This window comes from Gadus macrocephalus, chromosome 8 (genome assembly GCF_031168955.1).
Source record: "Gadus macrocephalus chromosome 8, ASM3116895v1".
In the NCBI taxonomy this organism is placed as follows: domain Eukaryota; kingdom Metazoa; phylum Chordata; class Actinopteri; order Gadiformes; family Gadidae; genus Gadus; species Gadus macrocephalus.
The window spans coordinates 6,554,527-6,571,552 of record NC_082389.1 but is presented as its reverse complement, the minus strand read 5'-3'; the positions used below and the strand labels follow the sequence as shown (position 1 = coordinate 6,571,552).

Below are 17,026 nucleotides of genomic sequence, written 5' to 3'. Positions count from 1 at the left end.
GTTGTCAGAGATTGTATGTACATATCGAGCCAGGTCAACTTTCTTTATTGGAGAATACATTTATTTTCGGTCTCAAGCCATTCTGGAGGGCAGTCATTATTTGAAAGTTTTTTAATTTCTTTCCCCGTACACTTGTAAATACATTCGTTGAGTGTCATGCTTGTATATCGATCTCTACAGTGTGTACACACGATCAGAAGTATGCAACATATGCCCAGACAGATTAGTGTTCACATGTCCACATTGCACGACCTTTTCTTCCTGTTCTCTTTCGACTCCTCCTGACGAATGACTTGAGCCCTCGCCTTACATACATGACGTCACTTAAACGCAGAGTGACAAAATAGCGCACTAATAATACAGGAAATGGGTTCCATTCATGGTTTACAATGATTATTATTATGAATTTATTTTTGTCTATAGGTGAGTTTTATATTTGCAAAGCAATAACCAAAAAAACACTAAATTACATCAACACCATAACCTCAGCGGTGCCTTGGTGTGAGAGAGCATAGACTTTAACAATTTAGGAAGTTATTCAAAACTATGTTTTGATTATTAGGTGTTTTTCCTTTTGCTAAACAGTGATTGTCTACCGATTGGCTTTTTTGTACTATCTGAAGACCAAAAGCAACAAAAAACAGAAAAGACATGTTAAGCAACATAGATATTCCCCTATTACATAATCTGAGCTTCATTCTGTGAAGAGCAACACTCCCCCAGGGCTTTCTAGGTTGTTGTTTTTAGCCCTGTGCAGGAAAAAGGCAGAGGGAAGCGTTGTAACTTTCTCCCTGTCATCTTTTATTCAGACTGCTTCAGCTGTACTTATTTTGCACTGGGGTGAACGACTTTCAGAGATAGCCCTGTCCCACTTCACTCTCTCTCTCTCTCTCTCTCTCTCTCTCTCTCTCTCTCTCTCTCTCTCTCTCTCTCTCTCTCTCTCTCTCTCTCACTCCCCTCCCACTCCTAACATAAGAACCCCATCATCACTTCACTCCTTCTTGTCCTCGTCCTCGGGGGTGTACACGCTGACGGTGAAATCGCCGTTCTCCGTGCCGTACTTGTTGCTGACCCGCAGGGCGTATTTGCCTGAGTCGGCGGTGGTCACCCCGGCGATGGTGATGCTGGCGTACTTCCCGTTCTCGAACTTGAGCGTGTAGCGGTCATCCGTCACCAGTTCCTTGTCGTTCTTCATCCAGCAGACCGTGGGGGCCGGGTCGCCCCACACGTTGCCAGTCAGGTTCAGGGACTAGTGGGGGGGGAGCGAGTTAGTGTTTTGGTTTCTTGGTATTTTTTTGGATGTGTGTGTGTGTGTGTGTGTGTGTGTGTGTGTGTGTGTGTGTGTGTGTGTGTGTGTGTGTGTGTGTGTGTTGGTGTGTATGTATGTGTGTGTGTGTGTGTGTGAGTGAGTGAGCGTGTGTGTGTGGGGGGGATTTTTGGTGTGTGTGTTTGTTGGTGTGTGTGTGTGTGTGTGTATGTGTGTTGGTTTGTGCGTATGGGATACACAGAAAAACGCTGCTCATGATACAGAGAAAATGAATGGGGAAAATAGGCCTACATAAATATATATGCAAGACAGTGGAAGAGAGAGATAATAGAAAAAGGGTGGAAGTGAAACCCAGAGATAGAGAGATAGAGCTAAAGAGGGAGAGAGAGAAACATGTTGTGCAAGAACAAGCAGAGGTAATCTCTTGAATAGCTAATCTATTCACCTTGCCCTGCTGGATCGCAACCACATCTGGCAGGCCTCCAACGACACGAGCGCGGTCTGGAAAGGAAGTGAGATAACACTGTCTGAATAGCAACACGGCAATCCATTTGACAGTCACAGTGTCAAATGGGATGTAAGTTGGGATGTAAGTAAAGGATTTTTTCCGAATGAACAAACGTAAAATATAAGAATAAATAAACATGTTTACTCTACAGCATATATTCAATAAAGAAGAAACTCTATTCAAATATTTCTCTCGGAAGAAAGTAAAGTCTGGACTGGACTGTCTTTATGGCCAGATAGAATAGATATTAAAACCACAATGGACCTCCAGTTCAAACCTAGCCTTGTCGGTATCAGGGGAAATGCTGACATTATTTTAGACTGGGAAACATTATTTTAGACATGGGGATCTCTTGGGACAAACTGTGGCATAAATACCCACTTACTTCTTTCTGCAATCGCAGCCGCCCTGAGGAAGGAAGGAGACATTGTCAGGAGTATCTCAAAAAGGTATCAAAGCCATGGCGTTGAAAACATATTTTCCGCTCTGCCGAACAATGACTGGAAATGCACCATAAGTCGGATGTCTCCGGAAGCCTCCCAAAAGGGTATTTTAAGTTTTGATTTTCCCGTTGCAATTCGTAAGTAATTGCATAAACGTTGTTTTCAAATAGATGACAGACAAGTATGCAACAGTCGGTACATTCCAACTAAATTCATCACTTACTTCAGCCTCTGGAATTCTTCAAATGCCTCTTGCCATGCTGCACAGACAAGCAGAACAACATCAGGTTCCCTTTGCATGAAAGGTTTGAGCACACTAAGTGGGGCCTACAACCAGCACATTGTTATCTAACGACTCCATGTCCCACATAACAACCAAATAAATGACATTTTCTATCTTCACCATAAAACGAACGAAGTTTTAAATGGCATGCCGAGAAATTGAAGGATCCCGCTCACCTTGGCCAGACAGGTCGAAGACCCTCTTGAGTCCATCCTTGCCGTCGAAGATGTCTATGGTGTACTTGCCCTTGTCCTTCTCTGTGGGCTCGTTGATCTTCAGCCAAAGCTGCTCCCCTGTGACTCCACACTCTTGCCTGGTAGAGCTGGTTATCTTGCTCTCTCTGAGGTCAAACAGAAATATATTCATTACTATAAATTTGCTCAAACAATCTTAAAAAAAATCAATGGCGTAAAAAGAAAGTATTTCATAAAAAGCAATCTTTGGCCATGAATGCATTGATTGTATCAAAAACAAGGGAGAAAAAAAAAAAAAAGATAAATCAACGGTTATTGCCTATTTATTAAAAGTTTTAAATCAAAGCTTCTAGCAGTGAATTGTTGGATGAAGGACGTTTAGCAGCATATACGGATGCTGCAGATACTGATCTAGCATGCCTGCAGGTAGACTGCAGACTTAGGGGATCAAACCTAGATTCTTAAGACTATCCTCCTTCCGGACATTTAACTGATAATAGGCTGATTCTAATCCTGGCTTAAACACAGGGTAGGCACTTTATTTTAAAATATTTTTCTGTAATATTTGTTGAAAATCTCTGTCCACTCAGTTCATTTAGCCTGCGTGGATCATTGAAAGGTCTATCTGTAGGCCTACCTACCGACCTGGATACCTGCAGCACTCTTCCCGTTTCCTCTATGTTCATGACCAGAGTCTTCCATAGGGCTAGGCAGAGCTATTGCAAAAAATTGCAAGCTAATCACGTGCCTTGGGAGAGTATCTTTGGAGGGGGGCCTGAGGTATGGGGTGGGATGTTTTAAATTCAATACTTTCAAAATCTAGCTTACTCTAGCTTGGTTGATTCAAATTGCCTTCCCTAGCTTTAAGCAGAAGCCTCTGAAGTTTTTAAATAGGAGATTCTGGTAGTGGAATATGCATGGGTGTTACTTAAAATACAGAACATAGCGATGGTGTTGAAGGTGGGTAATTATGACGCACTTTTGGAGCCACCCGACACGCAGCTCATGGGTGTAATAGATGACGCTGGAGGACAGCACGATTCCGTGCTCAGTGCTGATGACCGAGATGCCGGTGGAGGAGTTGGCTGCAATGAAAAGAGAACGATTATAATACCGTAATGTCTTGTGAAACGAGTCTCAAAGGTAATCTAACCGTCCATGTGGGAATGGTGACCCCATATATGGTGGCATAATACATTGACGCAACAAGGATCGTGTTCAAACGGATGACTCACCGATAACCCTAAAGACTTCATTCATAACAGCCTGGTAGCCTTGAGAAAAGAAAAAAACGTGTTATGATTTTCTTTCATATTGTGCAGACCCTCTCATTACAGAAGCTTCTGATCCTTCGTCTGTTACCTGCGTCGGTCAAATCGAATGTACTCGTGTCTTTGCCTCTCTCGTCCCTCAACTTGACCTCGTAAACGCCGGAATCACTCTTGGAAATCTAAGGGAGACACGTGGGATTGAGACCTCTTCCCTGGGGATCGTGAACCACCATCGGATGCCCTTTCTCTCTGTATGGAACGGTCATTTCCATACAGATATAGGAATTCAAATTCTCACGAAATTTAAAAAATCGCAAGAATTTCGGAATGCAGTTGATGTACAATAATGGGGCGGGACAGAAAGGGAAACGAAGGACAAGCGGGATAGAGAAATTGATAAGTGGGAATAAACTCCTCAGAGGAAAGCTCTTCTCCTGCCCAGGATGCATTTAAAGGAGAGAAACGTTATGAAAAAAGAAATACTAAACATGTACAAATAAACATGGGAAATCTGGAAGAGGGGCGAGGCGATGCAAGCAGACACACAAGCAGGTTTTATAGGCGACAACTTATGGCAGCAATGTATATGTTTCCAGACTTTGGGTCTTGGGGCGGCTGGGGTGAGGTCCGCGGCCGGCCTCTTTGGTTTTCCTTGCTCCTTTTCTGCTTGCTCTGTGTCTGGCTTAGTAACGCACTGTGGAAATTAGACAGATAAGCCGGGGTTAATAGCCAGGGCGGGTTTCACAGGAGGGCGAGGTTCAGGAAGGGCCATCCCTACCTGAGCTCATGCAGTTATCACTCTGACCCTCTCTCTCTTTTTGGTCAATCATGGTTTTGTTTACGCATTGTTTATGTGTTTTTAGATCCAATCAGACATATGACCACCATTGATTAGGAGTCAACTGCTTCTTACATGAGGTTGTTAGGAGCAATTCTGAGCCTCAAATCTTCATATTGACGTTGATTCTAAGGAGTTGACCAGCAGTCCAAGCTACGGCAAGTCTAGTAGTTAGAATAGGCAAACTACTGATAACTACATTAATTAAATACAGGGATAACAATATACGTAGGGTACATGGACATCAACTCCAGTACAATTTCTCATCAATATGTCCTGGTGCGTGATTGAAGAAAATTACGTATAGAATAGTGAATATTACTTTTGAATAACACAGAATTCAAACGGCACTGCGTTCTTACTCTGCATGCTGACTGACAGTAGATAGCTCCGTAGATGGCAGAATGCCCAAATCCTTTTTATTACCAAACTATCCTCAGTTATGAGTGTATGTCAGAGAGGGAGAGCATGGCAGCGTTGAAGCATGTTACGTGACAATGGATCTTTAATGGAAGCAAAGCAGCATTTTGAGAGGAATAGCTTCCAGTGGTCGACTATTTGGGGCTCAAAGTTTCCTGCGGACACGATGAAACCAAGCTATGATAAAAATGATAAAAAAATGTACAAGACGTCTCTCCGATGGCCTGACCTTTCCGATGTTAAAGGTCAACAGCCCGTCCTCCATCCCGATTTTCTTGGAGTCCTCGTCGTCGGCGTGGATGTTCACCTTGTCCTTGTACCACTCGATCTCAGTCTCGGGTTTGATGTTTCCAATCTGCGGGCAGGAGCATCATTACTGTATCCATGTACACACGATGACACGTCACCCTGATGCGGCCACTCAAGGCCCTGGGTCACAGGAACAGTGCTTCAAAGAGCAATGTGTGGGATTTTGTGGCATCTAGTGGTGAGATTTTAACCGACTGAACCACCCCCACCCCCCTCTTTCCAACGAAGGAGCTATGGCGGCCTGTAGTGGCCTCAACTAGCACCTCAAACTCATGTCATTGTCTTCGACGCCATCGAGTAGCCAAGGTTCGAGTGATGTGGTTCCTTGATATTTTTATTTTTATTTGTATTTTTCTGTCTGTAAAACTAAAGGTTATTGCTTACAAGCTAAAGTTCTTTGCGGTGGTTAACAAAGTTTTCTGCAGATACGAAAAAAACCAAGCTATAATAATAATAATAAAAAAAAATTACAAGACATCTCTGCGGTGGTTAACAACAAGGATCCTTATTTTTATGGGATTATACCCTCATAAGGACGTCCTTATAAATATTATATGAAATGTATGCCAGGTTCAATCCCCTAGATGCCACTGAATTCGACCCTCTGCACCTTTAATGAGGGGCACAGCGCTGCTGTCCTCACCTGGCATTTAAGCAGCACATTACATTCCTCGGTGACGGTGAAACCGAGGTACTCCACAAAGTGGGGACCTGTTGGCAGGGAGGGAGATGTGAGCAGACGTTGAAATGGGAGTAGGAACTGTGTCTGCGCTTGGATTTGTCTTTTCCAGTGGAAGGGCCTTACCTTGTTTCCTGACCCATTCAGCCCTCTCAAATTCAGACTTCTTCTGGAGCTCTCTGAACTCTGGAATATGCCAAGAATATATAAAACGCATGTTATTTTAATGCATGCACTCAAGGCAGGCGCACTGAGCTTCAAATGTGGTGAATCAGTAGCCTGCTAATTACCCTCCTAGCATGCATTTATTTAAAGGTGGGAAGAAACAACCGATATACATTTGACATGCCACATAAAACACAGACAGAACATAAATAATATCTACTTCCTAGAATAATAATAGGTATCCACAGATACACTGTGAATACCTAATAAATACAACAACACACAGAAGGGGTTCCAGTTGGTTTCAAAATCTAGACCATCCTTCCTTCATCCAACAGATAATACTTATAACTGAAAAAGGTTGGCCTGTGCTGCCCCCGTGTGGCCATCCACTGTAGGTAAAACACTGAAGGCCTCCACTCCATAGCAGTAGGTCACCTATCAGGGACACACACATAACATATGATCCAGAATACATTGAGTCCAGATCCTCCTACCGTCTCCAATGAGCACCAGGCTGGTGGTTCCCTTGGCCTTGCCGTCCACCAGGTTAAAGGTGAACGTTCCCTCGTCTGTGACCTCCAGGGAGTCCATGAACATCTCAATGATGCCGGTCTTCTGGTCGAAGTTCATTGAGTATTTCTGGAAACCAAACAAATGCATATATTACGTATAGCCCTTAAATCGATCGCATATTTCAACACAAAAGTCAATAACGTATGAGATATATTCCAATTATACATTATTATTGTGTTTTTAATCTATTTATAGTTTCAATGTTAAGTCCTATAGTTGAGCCGAGCCCTTCTGTTAAACATTACAAAACGAGGGTGCCCTTTCAGAAGACAGCATTGTGTCTTGGTGTCAGGTGGAGGATACGCTGAAGGCGTTCTTTACCTGTCCTGCCGTGACGGCCGCGTTGTTGAACACGTACTCCACCTTGCACGCGGCGGTGCATTTCTCCACCTGGGTCCAGAAGCGCACGCGGCCCTTCTCCAGCAGGTCCATGGACATCTCCTTCTTGAAGGGAATAACTGGACACCATCACAGGGGCGGGGGGAACACGGGGAGAGGGGAAGAGGAGGAGGAGGAAGGATGAGAGTCTGGCAGCAGCGGTTTTGTAATCTTAGTAACCACAGACTTGTTCTTTATTTTTCCATGATGATTGACTGTGACAATAATGTGATCACTAGCGTAATAACTCGGTATGCTAAGAGAAGCACTGTGCAAGCCCTGAGGACTAGCCTCTGGCTATTTAGCCCAATGTGATTACACTCATTTGCAATGCATGCATGTTTTAACACTTCCTCTGATCAAAGCCCCTAGACTCAAACTCAAGCATAGTTGTATTTTAGCTATCATTACCAATTAAATTTAATTGGCATGAAGGTTAAGTAGAAAGCATAGGGGGCTAGTGCTCATCATTGTCAAGCATCTTTTTACTCATTTAGCACTTAAGTGGATCAACAAACAAACAATAAGATACACACTCTCTACAGGCATATTCTGCACCCTGATAGTGTCGTCCGAGTTAGATATACCTACCAGGGAACTTGTGCTCATGGCTGATGTCCAGAAGGCGATTGAGAGCTGTCAATCACAACAGAGCAGAGACACAGTGGGTGATTGTGAGGAAATCCTATAAATAGCTCAAATGTCTACATCCTCAACACAATTCATATGATCCGCTATCCCCAACCGTTGTTTCAGAGATGCTGCTTTACCGCCAATACAATATCCAATTTCTTGATTGAAGACCTTTTTTTTAATGCGTGTGTCTATGTGTGTGCGTGTATGTGTATGTGTGTGCGTGACTCACCTTCCTCGGTGAGTGTGTAGCTGGCGGAGAAGCCCTCTGTGTTGGTGACCATACAGGAGAAGGTTCCCAGGTCCTCCAGGGAGGGGCTGTTGAAGATAGCTCTGGACCTGGGGGGGGGGGGGGTGCAGAACAGTAGAAGACCTTACCCACGACAGGTCGGGATCACACGGAGCGTGCACGGCAGTGGGGTCGTGCATGTGGGTACAGTGAGGACAAGCTCACGTTGGGATCTGACCTCTACAATGCTACACAAAATGGAGGTGAGGAAATACCCCCCCCAAACCTCAGCTACGGCTCACCTTGGCACAGACACATGGGGCTTTGGGTCGCAAAAGTTTGGATAGACACCGTACTGTAGTCAGATTTTTTGCCGACCCAAAATAACGATTTAAGAAACCTTTCGAAAAGCTCCATGATGAGAATTAGCAAAGTAAAATCAATAAAAGTGTTTTCTGTGTCTCACAATACTGGAACCCATATTAGATTCAATTTTTTTTTACATATACTTAAATATATAGCCGCACACACTTGTAGATACACACACACACACACACACACACACACACACACACACACACACACACACACACACACACACACACACACACACACACACACACACACACACACACTTATACACTGCTTGAATAATGGGATAATTCATCCAGATCTGCTGTTAGCCATGCAGAGGTATGGATGCCTGCAGCAATTTGTTATGGGGATCCATAACAAAGTCCCGCAAATTTCAGAATACGGCCATTAAGACAAGGCTTTGCAGTAATGGGCCTGACCACAGTGATGGCTTGGCCTCTCTGATGCCACCAAAGTCGGAGAAGGACTGGGAACTGAGGCCCGCCCTCCTTCCCACTCTGAAGTTAGTGGCAGAAAGTTCAACTTCACACCAGCCTACAATTTCTACAGTGCTTGATACGTCAGCAATGACCTCTTTAAAACATCAAAGAGGTGATTGACTCTTCATCATCTCTACTGCGGCCCAATACTCTTTGTTGCCCAATAAGATTTCCCATTGCAGAATCAAAAAAAAGGAAAAGGCTTGGGTTTAGGAGCCATGGGAGGAACGAGAAAAAAACGGAAAGACAGTGTTGTGGTCATTGCAATGACGTAGTTTGGATGAAAGCTACTGTGTGGTTTCAAGCAAGTGGGTTTTGCACGCAACCAGGGGACAGAGAGCATGAGCAAAAACACCAATTAACTAGGAATCAATCTTCCGTTATCCTCCATTGTGTAATCTCCCCACACAACCAGGATGTTATTATTGGCTTACAGGCTGCATTAGCAATACAAACAACTTCTGGCTCTCTCCCTCTAGCATCCTGCCAGACCTATTTTGAGAGTTTTCAAAAGAGTTACATGACAACCCAAAAAGAGAATCTGGAGAAGCAAGAGGAGGACAGGATCACCACTCACAAGAGGCAAGGAAAGAAAATATTAAGTTGAATCCTAATCTATTCTTTTTCAACATTTGATATTTTCGGTGGTCTAATTCGAGTCCACTCTGTGTTTTGCCTCCGCAAAAGGCCAGAGATAGTGTTCCTCAAACCATGGTATAGGCTGCCTTGTTGAGGACCGCAACACCCGCTGCTATGATCTCTGAGGAGCACAATGCTATCTTGGATGGAAGGTTGGTGTGGGTCGTCCGACCTCAAGCCCTAAGCACAAAAAGGTCTGCCCTGTTTGGGGTGAAACAGAATGGACTGGACGCAGATCCAAAATAGGAAGTGAATCACCACGTACAAGGTACCCAAGATAGATCCACGAGGAGGCCGCAGTAGCCCGTTGACCCCAATCTCCCACGACGCTTATATGTGTGGGACAGAAGATTTAAACCACAAATAATCTCCCTCAACCCCCCTTCAACTTCACACCTTCCCTGTGGATGTCTTGTATCCGCTGTGGTTCTGCACACTGTGTTGTATTCTCTGTATACTGTGTAGAGTTCTTGTCCGATTCTGACGTTACTGTGTTGAATTTATTCATAAAACAATTGTGTAATTCCTTCTGTTTGTCCCCATAGATATATTATCTACATCTGAACAAACAACAACAACCCCAAACCTAGGAAAGACTTGAACAAATTGAACGATACCTGGTGCCGTCAAGTTTAAAATGTTCCCTTGCAAGCATCCCCAAGGGGATTATTCACCACGGCAACTGGTGGCACAAGGTGTGAAATGCAAATGTTTGCTTTCAAGCCCCCAGCAGGGGATAGGCCCCCAAACCCGATTCATATCCCGGGGAGCATTCCAGTCAATCAAACTCCTTGATACATCCAATTTTCCGTTGAGTATGCAGGAGTATACAGGGTTATTCCTGTTCAGATACACCGCCTTTCACGAAGTGATATGTACACATACACACACCCACAAAACACACCCACAGGTAGTCCCGTCACACACACACACACACACACACACACACACACACACACACACAAACACACACACACACACACACACACACACGGTACCCACTTGCCACCCTGGGTAACAACAGTGATGCGGGAGCTGTCTGTGATGCTCTTGTAGTTCTTGGACCAGATGAACTCGGAGTCCTGAGCCATCTCAGAGCACTGGAAGATCATGGAGATCACACCGTCGTCGTCCACGTCCACCTCGATCTCATGGGTGCCTGCGGCATTATACACAGTTACTTAGTTTGTTCATGTGTCTTTGCTGTGGGTTTGCCTGCATGTATGTTGGTGTCTTGTGTGTGTGTGTGTGTGTGTGTGTGTGTGTGTGTGTGTGTGTGTGTGTGTGTGTGTGTGTGTGTGTGTGTGTGTGTGTGTGTGTGTGTGTGTGTGTGTGTGTGTGTGTGTGTGTGTGTGTGTGTGTGCGGGTGTCGGTGTGTGTCGGTGAGTGTGTGTTTGTGTGTGTGTCGGTGTCGTTGTGTGAGTGTGTGTGACTCACCTGGGTGAGTCTGGGCCAGAATTGGGCCGAGGACACCTGATGGTTTTCCCACGCCGGCCAGATTTTCTGCTCGCAGACGGAACACGTAGGAAGTACCAGCACTCAGACCGGTCACCTGGACAACAGGCATAAAAAAATCATGTTTCTTCAGACTCAAATATATATAGGCATGTATATCGTGTATGCTACAAAAAATATTATCTTTATAAAATCTGCATCAACAAAGGCATACAGTGGCTGCAGTCAAATCTGCAGTCAAACTTGTTTATGAGACGTTAAAACCTATACATTGTGATTGACGTGTAGAAATACTTTCTGCCCGAGCATCTTAAATGTAATATTTCCTATATTCATAAATATGGGATAAATATTAACAGCACTGTAAAGAAATATCCACCATCTTGCGAATGACTTTAAACACATGTTTTTGTAGTATGTACACTACAGTCAAAGCGTTGAACCCCGCACAACTGTCCATGCAGAACCGACTAGGGTCAAGGTTTCACGTTCAAACATTGAGAAAACCCAGCGAATAAAACGAAAACGTCTCAGCTTCCAAAATGGATCCCGTTCCGTCACCGCATCACATACATCGCCCTTTCGTCCCCAGGCGTCCGTTACCTTCATGTACTTGATCTGGTGGACCTTCTCGTGCACGGCCCTCCAGGCACCGTCGCCGCCCGCCGCCTCCTTGATGTCCAGGTAGTAGCCGATGACCGGGGAGCGCCCGTTGAACGCCGGGGCGACCCAGAGCACCACCAGGGAGGTGTCACGCACCTCCAGCGCGTGGAGGCCGAGAGGAGCGCCTGGGGGACGGAGAGAGAGCCACACGTCATCCCACCGGGCTCCCTGGAGAGCTCTTCAGACTGCTGCTGCGTTGTGGTTGGAGGCTAGTGTGTGTCATGAGGCCAGCCCCGAAACAAGAGATCTGTGTTGGGCATTCGCTCCGCTCAGCGATTTTTCCGGTTTGTGGTTGAAAGAATTGGTGACACATGAATGATATGTCTTTGAAGCAGAAGGACATTATCAGGAACGGGAACTTTATATTTTTAGTGTGCAACAAAATAATGATGTTATGAATAATGCTTATGCAGACCATTGGGATTATGATTTACCAACTTTCTTATTTTTCTGTACTGGTAACTGTTTAACCTTTTGTTGGTGTGTACTTGGACTAGGTCTTATTTAAACCAACAAATAAACAAAGTGTATAGCGTGATACTGAAATATACTGAAAGATGTAATTAACATTCACCCTTCTATTCATGTCGATTGAAATGGGCCACTTGAGGTGTTGTCTTCATCATTTGCCCACGTTTGTGTGTATGTGAAGTCTCCCCCAGCCTGTAGTATACCTGGAACAGTGATGGTCCATTCCTTGCACTCCAGAGCTTTAGCAGCCAGAGAAGTCTTGCTCACACCCGCCATGTTCATGGCCCGCACCTGGAACTGGTAGAAGAGGTTCTCCTTCAGGCCCTCGGCCTGTTGGGGAAAAGAGGAGAACAGGACAAATGAGAACAGGATGATCATTATCAATTAAATATTCATCATTTGTGATCGACCCGACACAAGAATAAATCGGCTTTCCAGCTTGACATTGTTTTTCATTTGCTGCAAGGTACATTGGCTCTCCAACCAATTACAGTTCATTATTCCATTGATGGCTCATGTTGTATCTGGTCAAGGCAAGGCTATGTACCTAGCTGTTAATTATTATCCAAATTATAATTACAGTCTCACAGGTGTCAAATAATTATCATAATATAACTAACCCCCAAATTATTTCCAAAGCAGTTACCATGAAAGAGTGAATGTGAAGCTGTTAAGACCCAGGACAGCCTACCTTGTAGGACGTGGCATTAACAGCCTTGGAGTTCAGCTCGTGCCATTTGCCCACCACCTCTCCCTTCACTGTCCTGTAGTTCACGTAGTAGCCCGTGATCTCGGCCCCGCCGTCGGAGGCCGGCGCGCTCCAGCTCAGCACCATGTAGTCCTTGGCAGCCTCAACCAGGGTCACCGCAGAGGGCTTCCAGGACAGCTAGGAGAGAGAGAGAGAGAGAGAGAGAGAGAGAGAGAGAGAGAGAGAGAGAGAGAGAGAGAGAGAGAGAGAGAGAGAGAGAGAGAGAGAGAGAGAGAGAGAGAGAGAGAGAGAGAGAGAGAGAGAGAGAGAGAGAGAGAGAGAGAGAGGAGAGAGAGGAGAGAGAGAGGGAGAGAGAGAGAGGAGAGAGAGAGAGAGAGAGAGAGAGAGAGAGAGAGAGAGAGAGGAGAGACAGAGAGAGAGAGAGGAGAGAGAGAGAGGGAGAGAGAGAGAGAGAGAGAGAGAGAGAGAGAGAGAGACAGAGACAGAGAGAGAGAGAGAGAGAGAGAGAGAGAGAGAGAGAGAGAGAGAGAGAGGATGAGGAGAGGAGAGAGAGAGAGAGAGAGAGAGGAGAGAGAGAGAGAGAGAGAGAGAGAGAGAGAGAGAGAGAAGAGAGGAGAGGAGACAGAGAAGGAGATGAGAGACAGAGAGAGAGAGAGAGAGAGAGAGAGAGAGAGAGAGAGAGACAGAGAGAGAGAGAGAGAGAGAGAGAGAGAGAGAGAGAGAGAGAGAGAGAGAGAGAAGACAGAGAGAGAGATAGAGACAGAGAAGAGAGAGGTCAGAGAGAGACAGAGAGAGAGAGAGAGAGACAGAGAGACAGAGAGAGAGAGAGAGAGAGAGAACAGAGGCCGAGACAGAGAGACAGTGGCAGAGACAGAGAGAAGCCAAATTGCTTCATCATTAGCAGTGGATGACTAATAATGTTAATTCTAATTTAATGTAATTTACACAGCGCTAATTTACACACCAAAAACAGTGGGTGCGTGCTTGTTGTGTGTTAGTGTGTGTGCGTGGCGACATGACACCTCATCCTCTGCCAGATTGATATACTGATGAAAACTAGAAAGATGTCCCCTTGTTATTCTATCACAACCGTGTTTTGAAGGATGGCGGACGTGCAGTTTCGCGTGGTCATCGGGGATTACTCAGAGAAACGGCGGGCTCTTGTGCTCCCATCAATCAAATAAACACGCGGTCTAACTGGATGAAAAGTGACACGGTTAGATCGATGGCATAGGGGTACGTCAGCGTTCGAGATGAGTCACCGAGACAGGGGGATCATCATCACTTTTAGATTCAGATAAATGTCCCGCTCCTCGGACAGATATTAGATACGCGATGAAATCACCCCGACTCGATTCATACGATGCAACGCAAGCTAATGGCTCCAAACATGGTCGTGTTAGGCCACACGCAAACACCAAGACTTCCTCCCCTCTGCATTGCGTATACTTACATGTCAGGTAGCTTAACGTTGTGCTTTAAGTACCTCTGGTCAAGGAAGGCCTGGTTGAGGGGCTGGTTAGAAACATGCTCCTCACAGAACACACTGTTTTAAGTTATCACAAGGCACAGCGGACCCCAAGCTCTACCAATCAATACACAAGAATACATCCACAAGGGCATGAGCTGCACAGGCCGAAAGCAATGAGCAAGTCGGGCTACTTCAGTCTTATACAAGAAACGTTTCCATTTAAGGCTAGGTTGAATACAAAGACGAACATTTGTGGTTAAGCGATGGTTAGAGGGTCGGGCACATGCAATGTCCTTTATGGATCTCATATATGTCATATAATGCTGTGTGATATGTATGGAGGGCACGTGATGAGGCAGACATATTAGAGGGTAGAACATGTTTACAATGAGAGAATGTAAATGGGAAAGTAACGAGAAATTGGATAATGGTTTGAGTGATTTACATAGTGAGATAGACAAAATTATAATAATGAAGGATAACGGAAAAAAATGATGGAGATTTTGATTTACTAATTCTAGGGTAAACTCACAGACGGCAGCCTTGACCAGGACAGGGTCAGATAGAGGGGAGCTGTTGCTGTAACCTGCAGCGTTCACGGCCTTCACCTTGAACACATACTTCTCACCGGTAGTCAGGCCATGGCACACGAACCTGAACACCATGGAAACAACAGGTCGTTGGGTTTAACAGCAACTCATGGAACTACCGTGATTTAGATCTGTATGACAGGCAACATCCACTTGGTGGAGTACTCTCTCTCTCAATAAGACAATTAATTGACATGGAGCATATTAATCAAACTCGACTTCATTAAACTATAAGGATTTTAGCTAAACTATAAGAAATAATAAAAGAATCCGAAATAAAAGAAAGTACGCTCCACTAATCTAAGATAAAGTAGACTCATTTAAAATAAAATAATATAAAATAAAATGTACGCTAACTAAGATATAAAGATATGCTAAGATGAGCTAAAGCATACTTGACTAAACCCAAAAATATCCAAGGTAAGACAAAAAACAAAACTAAACTAAAATAAACTAACCTAGACTAACTAGAGAAGATACGCTAGGCTAGGCTAAACCGCTAAAGTGTATCCCAGTGACCTGGTGCTCTTGACGGGCTTGTTGTTGCTGGGCACCCAGGCCTCACTGCCCACCACGCTGTACTCGATGTAGTAGCCCACAGCTGCTTCACCTCCCTGGAGGCCGCCCACGACACCACGATGGAGGTGGCGCAGTTCCTGGTGACCGTCACCCGCGCCAGGGGAGGAGGGCAGTTCTGAGGTCAGAGAGAGGTTCAAAACAATCTTTATTGGCCCTGCAAAGACTTGACAAACAGGCACTTAGAAAAAGTATTCAGCATTGTGTAGCGTCTTATCCTAGCTATCTTGGTTGTCCACTGGGGACGCGTTCAACTAGCAACTGTAAGTGCTAGGCGCTGGTTTCTCTGAACATCCTTACTGTACTGACAGTGATATATTATTCTTTCTCTTTCCTTTCAACTATGTACTTATTGTACTTATTAGGTTGCTTAGCGTCTGCTAAATACCCTAAATGTTAGTTTAAATGTAAAAAAATTAAAGAAAGAAAGAAATAAGGGAAGTAAGAACAAATAACGAAGAATTAAAGAACGGAAAAAACAAAAGAACTAAGAATGAGCGAACAAAATAACAAAATAACAAAATAATCAAAGAACCAAAGAATCAAAGGAGGATAGAGGGGAGTTTCTTGCTGACCCAGCTTGTCTCCCACGGTGATGTTGCTGGTGGACCCGGAGGCCTCGCTCACGCCGGCCGAGTTACAGCAGCGCACGCGGAAGCTGTAGGACTCGCTCTCCTCCAGGTCGAACAGGGCGTAGCGCGGAGACTTCACCGGCATCCCCGTGTTCACACGCTGCCACTGGTCGGTTCCTGCAACGCACTGGGAGGGGGAGGGAGGGCAAGAGAGAGAGAGAGAGAGAGAGAGAGAGAGAGAGAGAGAGAGAGAGAGAGAGAGAGAGAGAGAGAGAGAGAGAGAGAAACAGAGATAGAGATAGAGATAGAGAGAGAGAGAAATACAGAGAAACAGATATAGAGAGAGAGAGAGAGAGAGAGAGAGAGAGAGAGAGAGAGAGAGAGAGAGAGAGGAGAGAGAGAGAGAGAGAGAGAGAGAGAGAGAGAGAGAGAGAGCGAGAGAGAGAGTGAGAAGAGAGAAGAGAGAGAGAGAGAGAGAGAGAGAGAGAGAGAGAGAGACAGAAACATACAAGGACGAGCAATGTAAACTGGGCACAGAAATTCAGCCAATTCGGCTCAAGTGAGAGTAATTGGGAAATATGTAAACATACAAACTACCATACTGTAATAAATTGTTCTGTAATAAATTGGGCTGTGCATCAGTGCTGGATGTTTTGTAGGTGATGCTACCGTTTTGAAAGGACTTTCCTCTCACCTCTCGATGTAGTACATGACCCCTCGTGACCCCGCTGGACGGGGGGCTTCCAGCCCAGGACCACGTAGCTCTTGGTGGCCTCAGTGACCACCACTTCGCTGGGCTCCCCAGGGACCACGCCCACTATGGAGGCAAACGG

General features: G+C 45.0%; 1 protein-coding gene across 1 annotated transcript; it reads right to left on the bottom strand.

The window, feature by feature from the left end:
• Positions 1-29: 29 nt before the first annotated feature.
• On the bottom strand, positions 30-17,023 carry LOC132462762 (myomesin-1-like; the record flags this gene model as incomplete). Its single annotated transcript, XM_060058495.1, is given in 27 exon segments — positions 30-1,249; positions 1,713-1,768; positions 2,161-2,183; positions 2,442-2,478; positions 2,678-2,841; positions 3,675-3,780; positions 3,931-3,969; positions 4,058-4,145; positions 4,565-4,660; positions 5,454-5,579; positions 6,177-6,244; positions 6,339-6,398; positions 6,875-7,019; positions 7,275-7,411; positions 7,923-7,967; positions 8,197-8,303; positions 10,689-10,845; positions 11,124-11,238; positions 11,745-11,929; positions 12,479-12,605; positions 12,967-13,161; positions 14,992-15,109; positions 15,565-15,646; positions 15,649-15,715; positions 15,717-15,739; positions 16,197-16,380; positions 16,877-17,023. Coding segments are annotated over 27 exon segments (2,955 nt in total), but the record flags the coding sequence as incomplete, so codon positions are not given.
• Between the last annotated feature and the right edge of the window lie 3 nt (positions 17,024-17,026).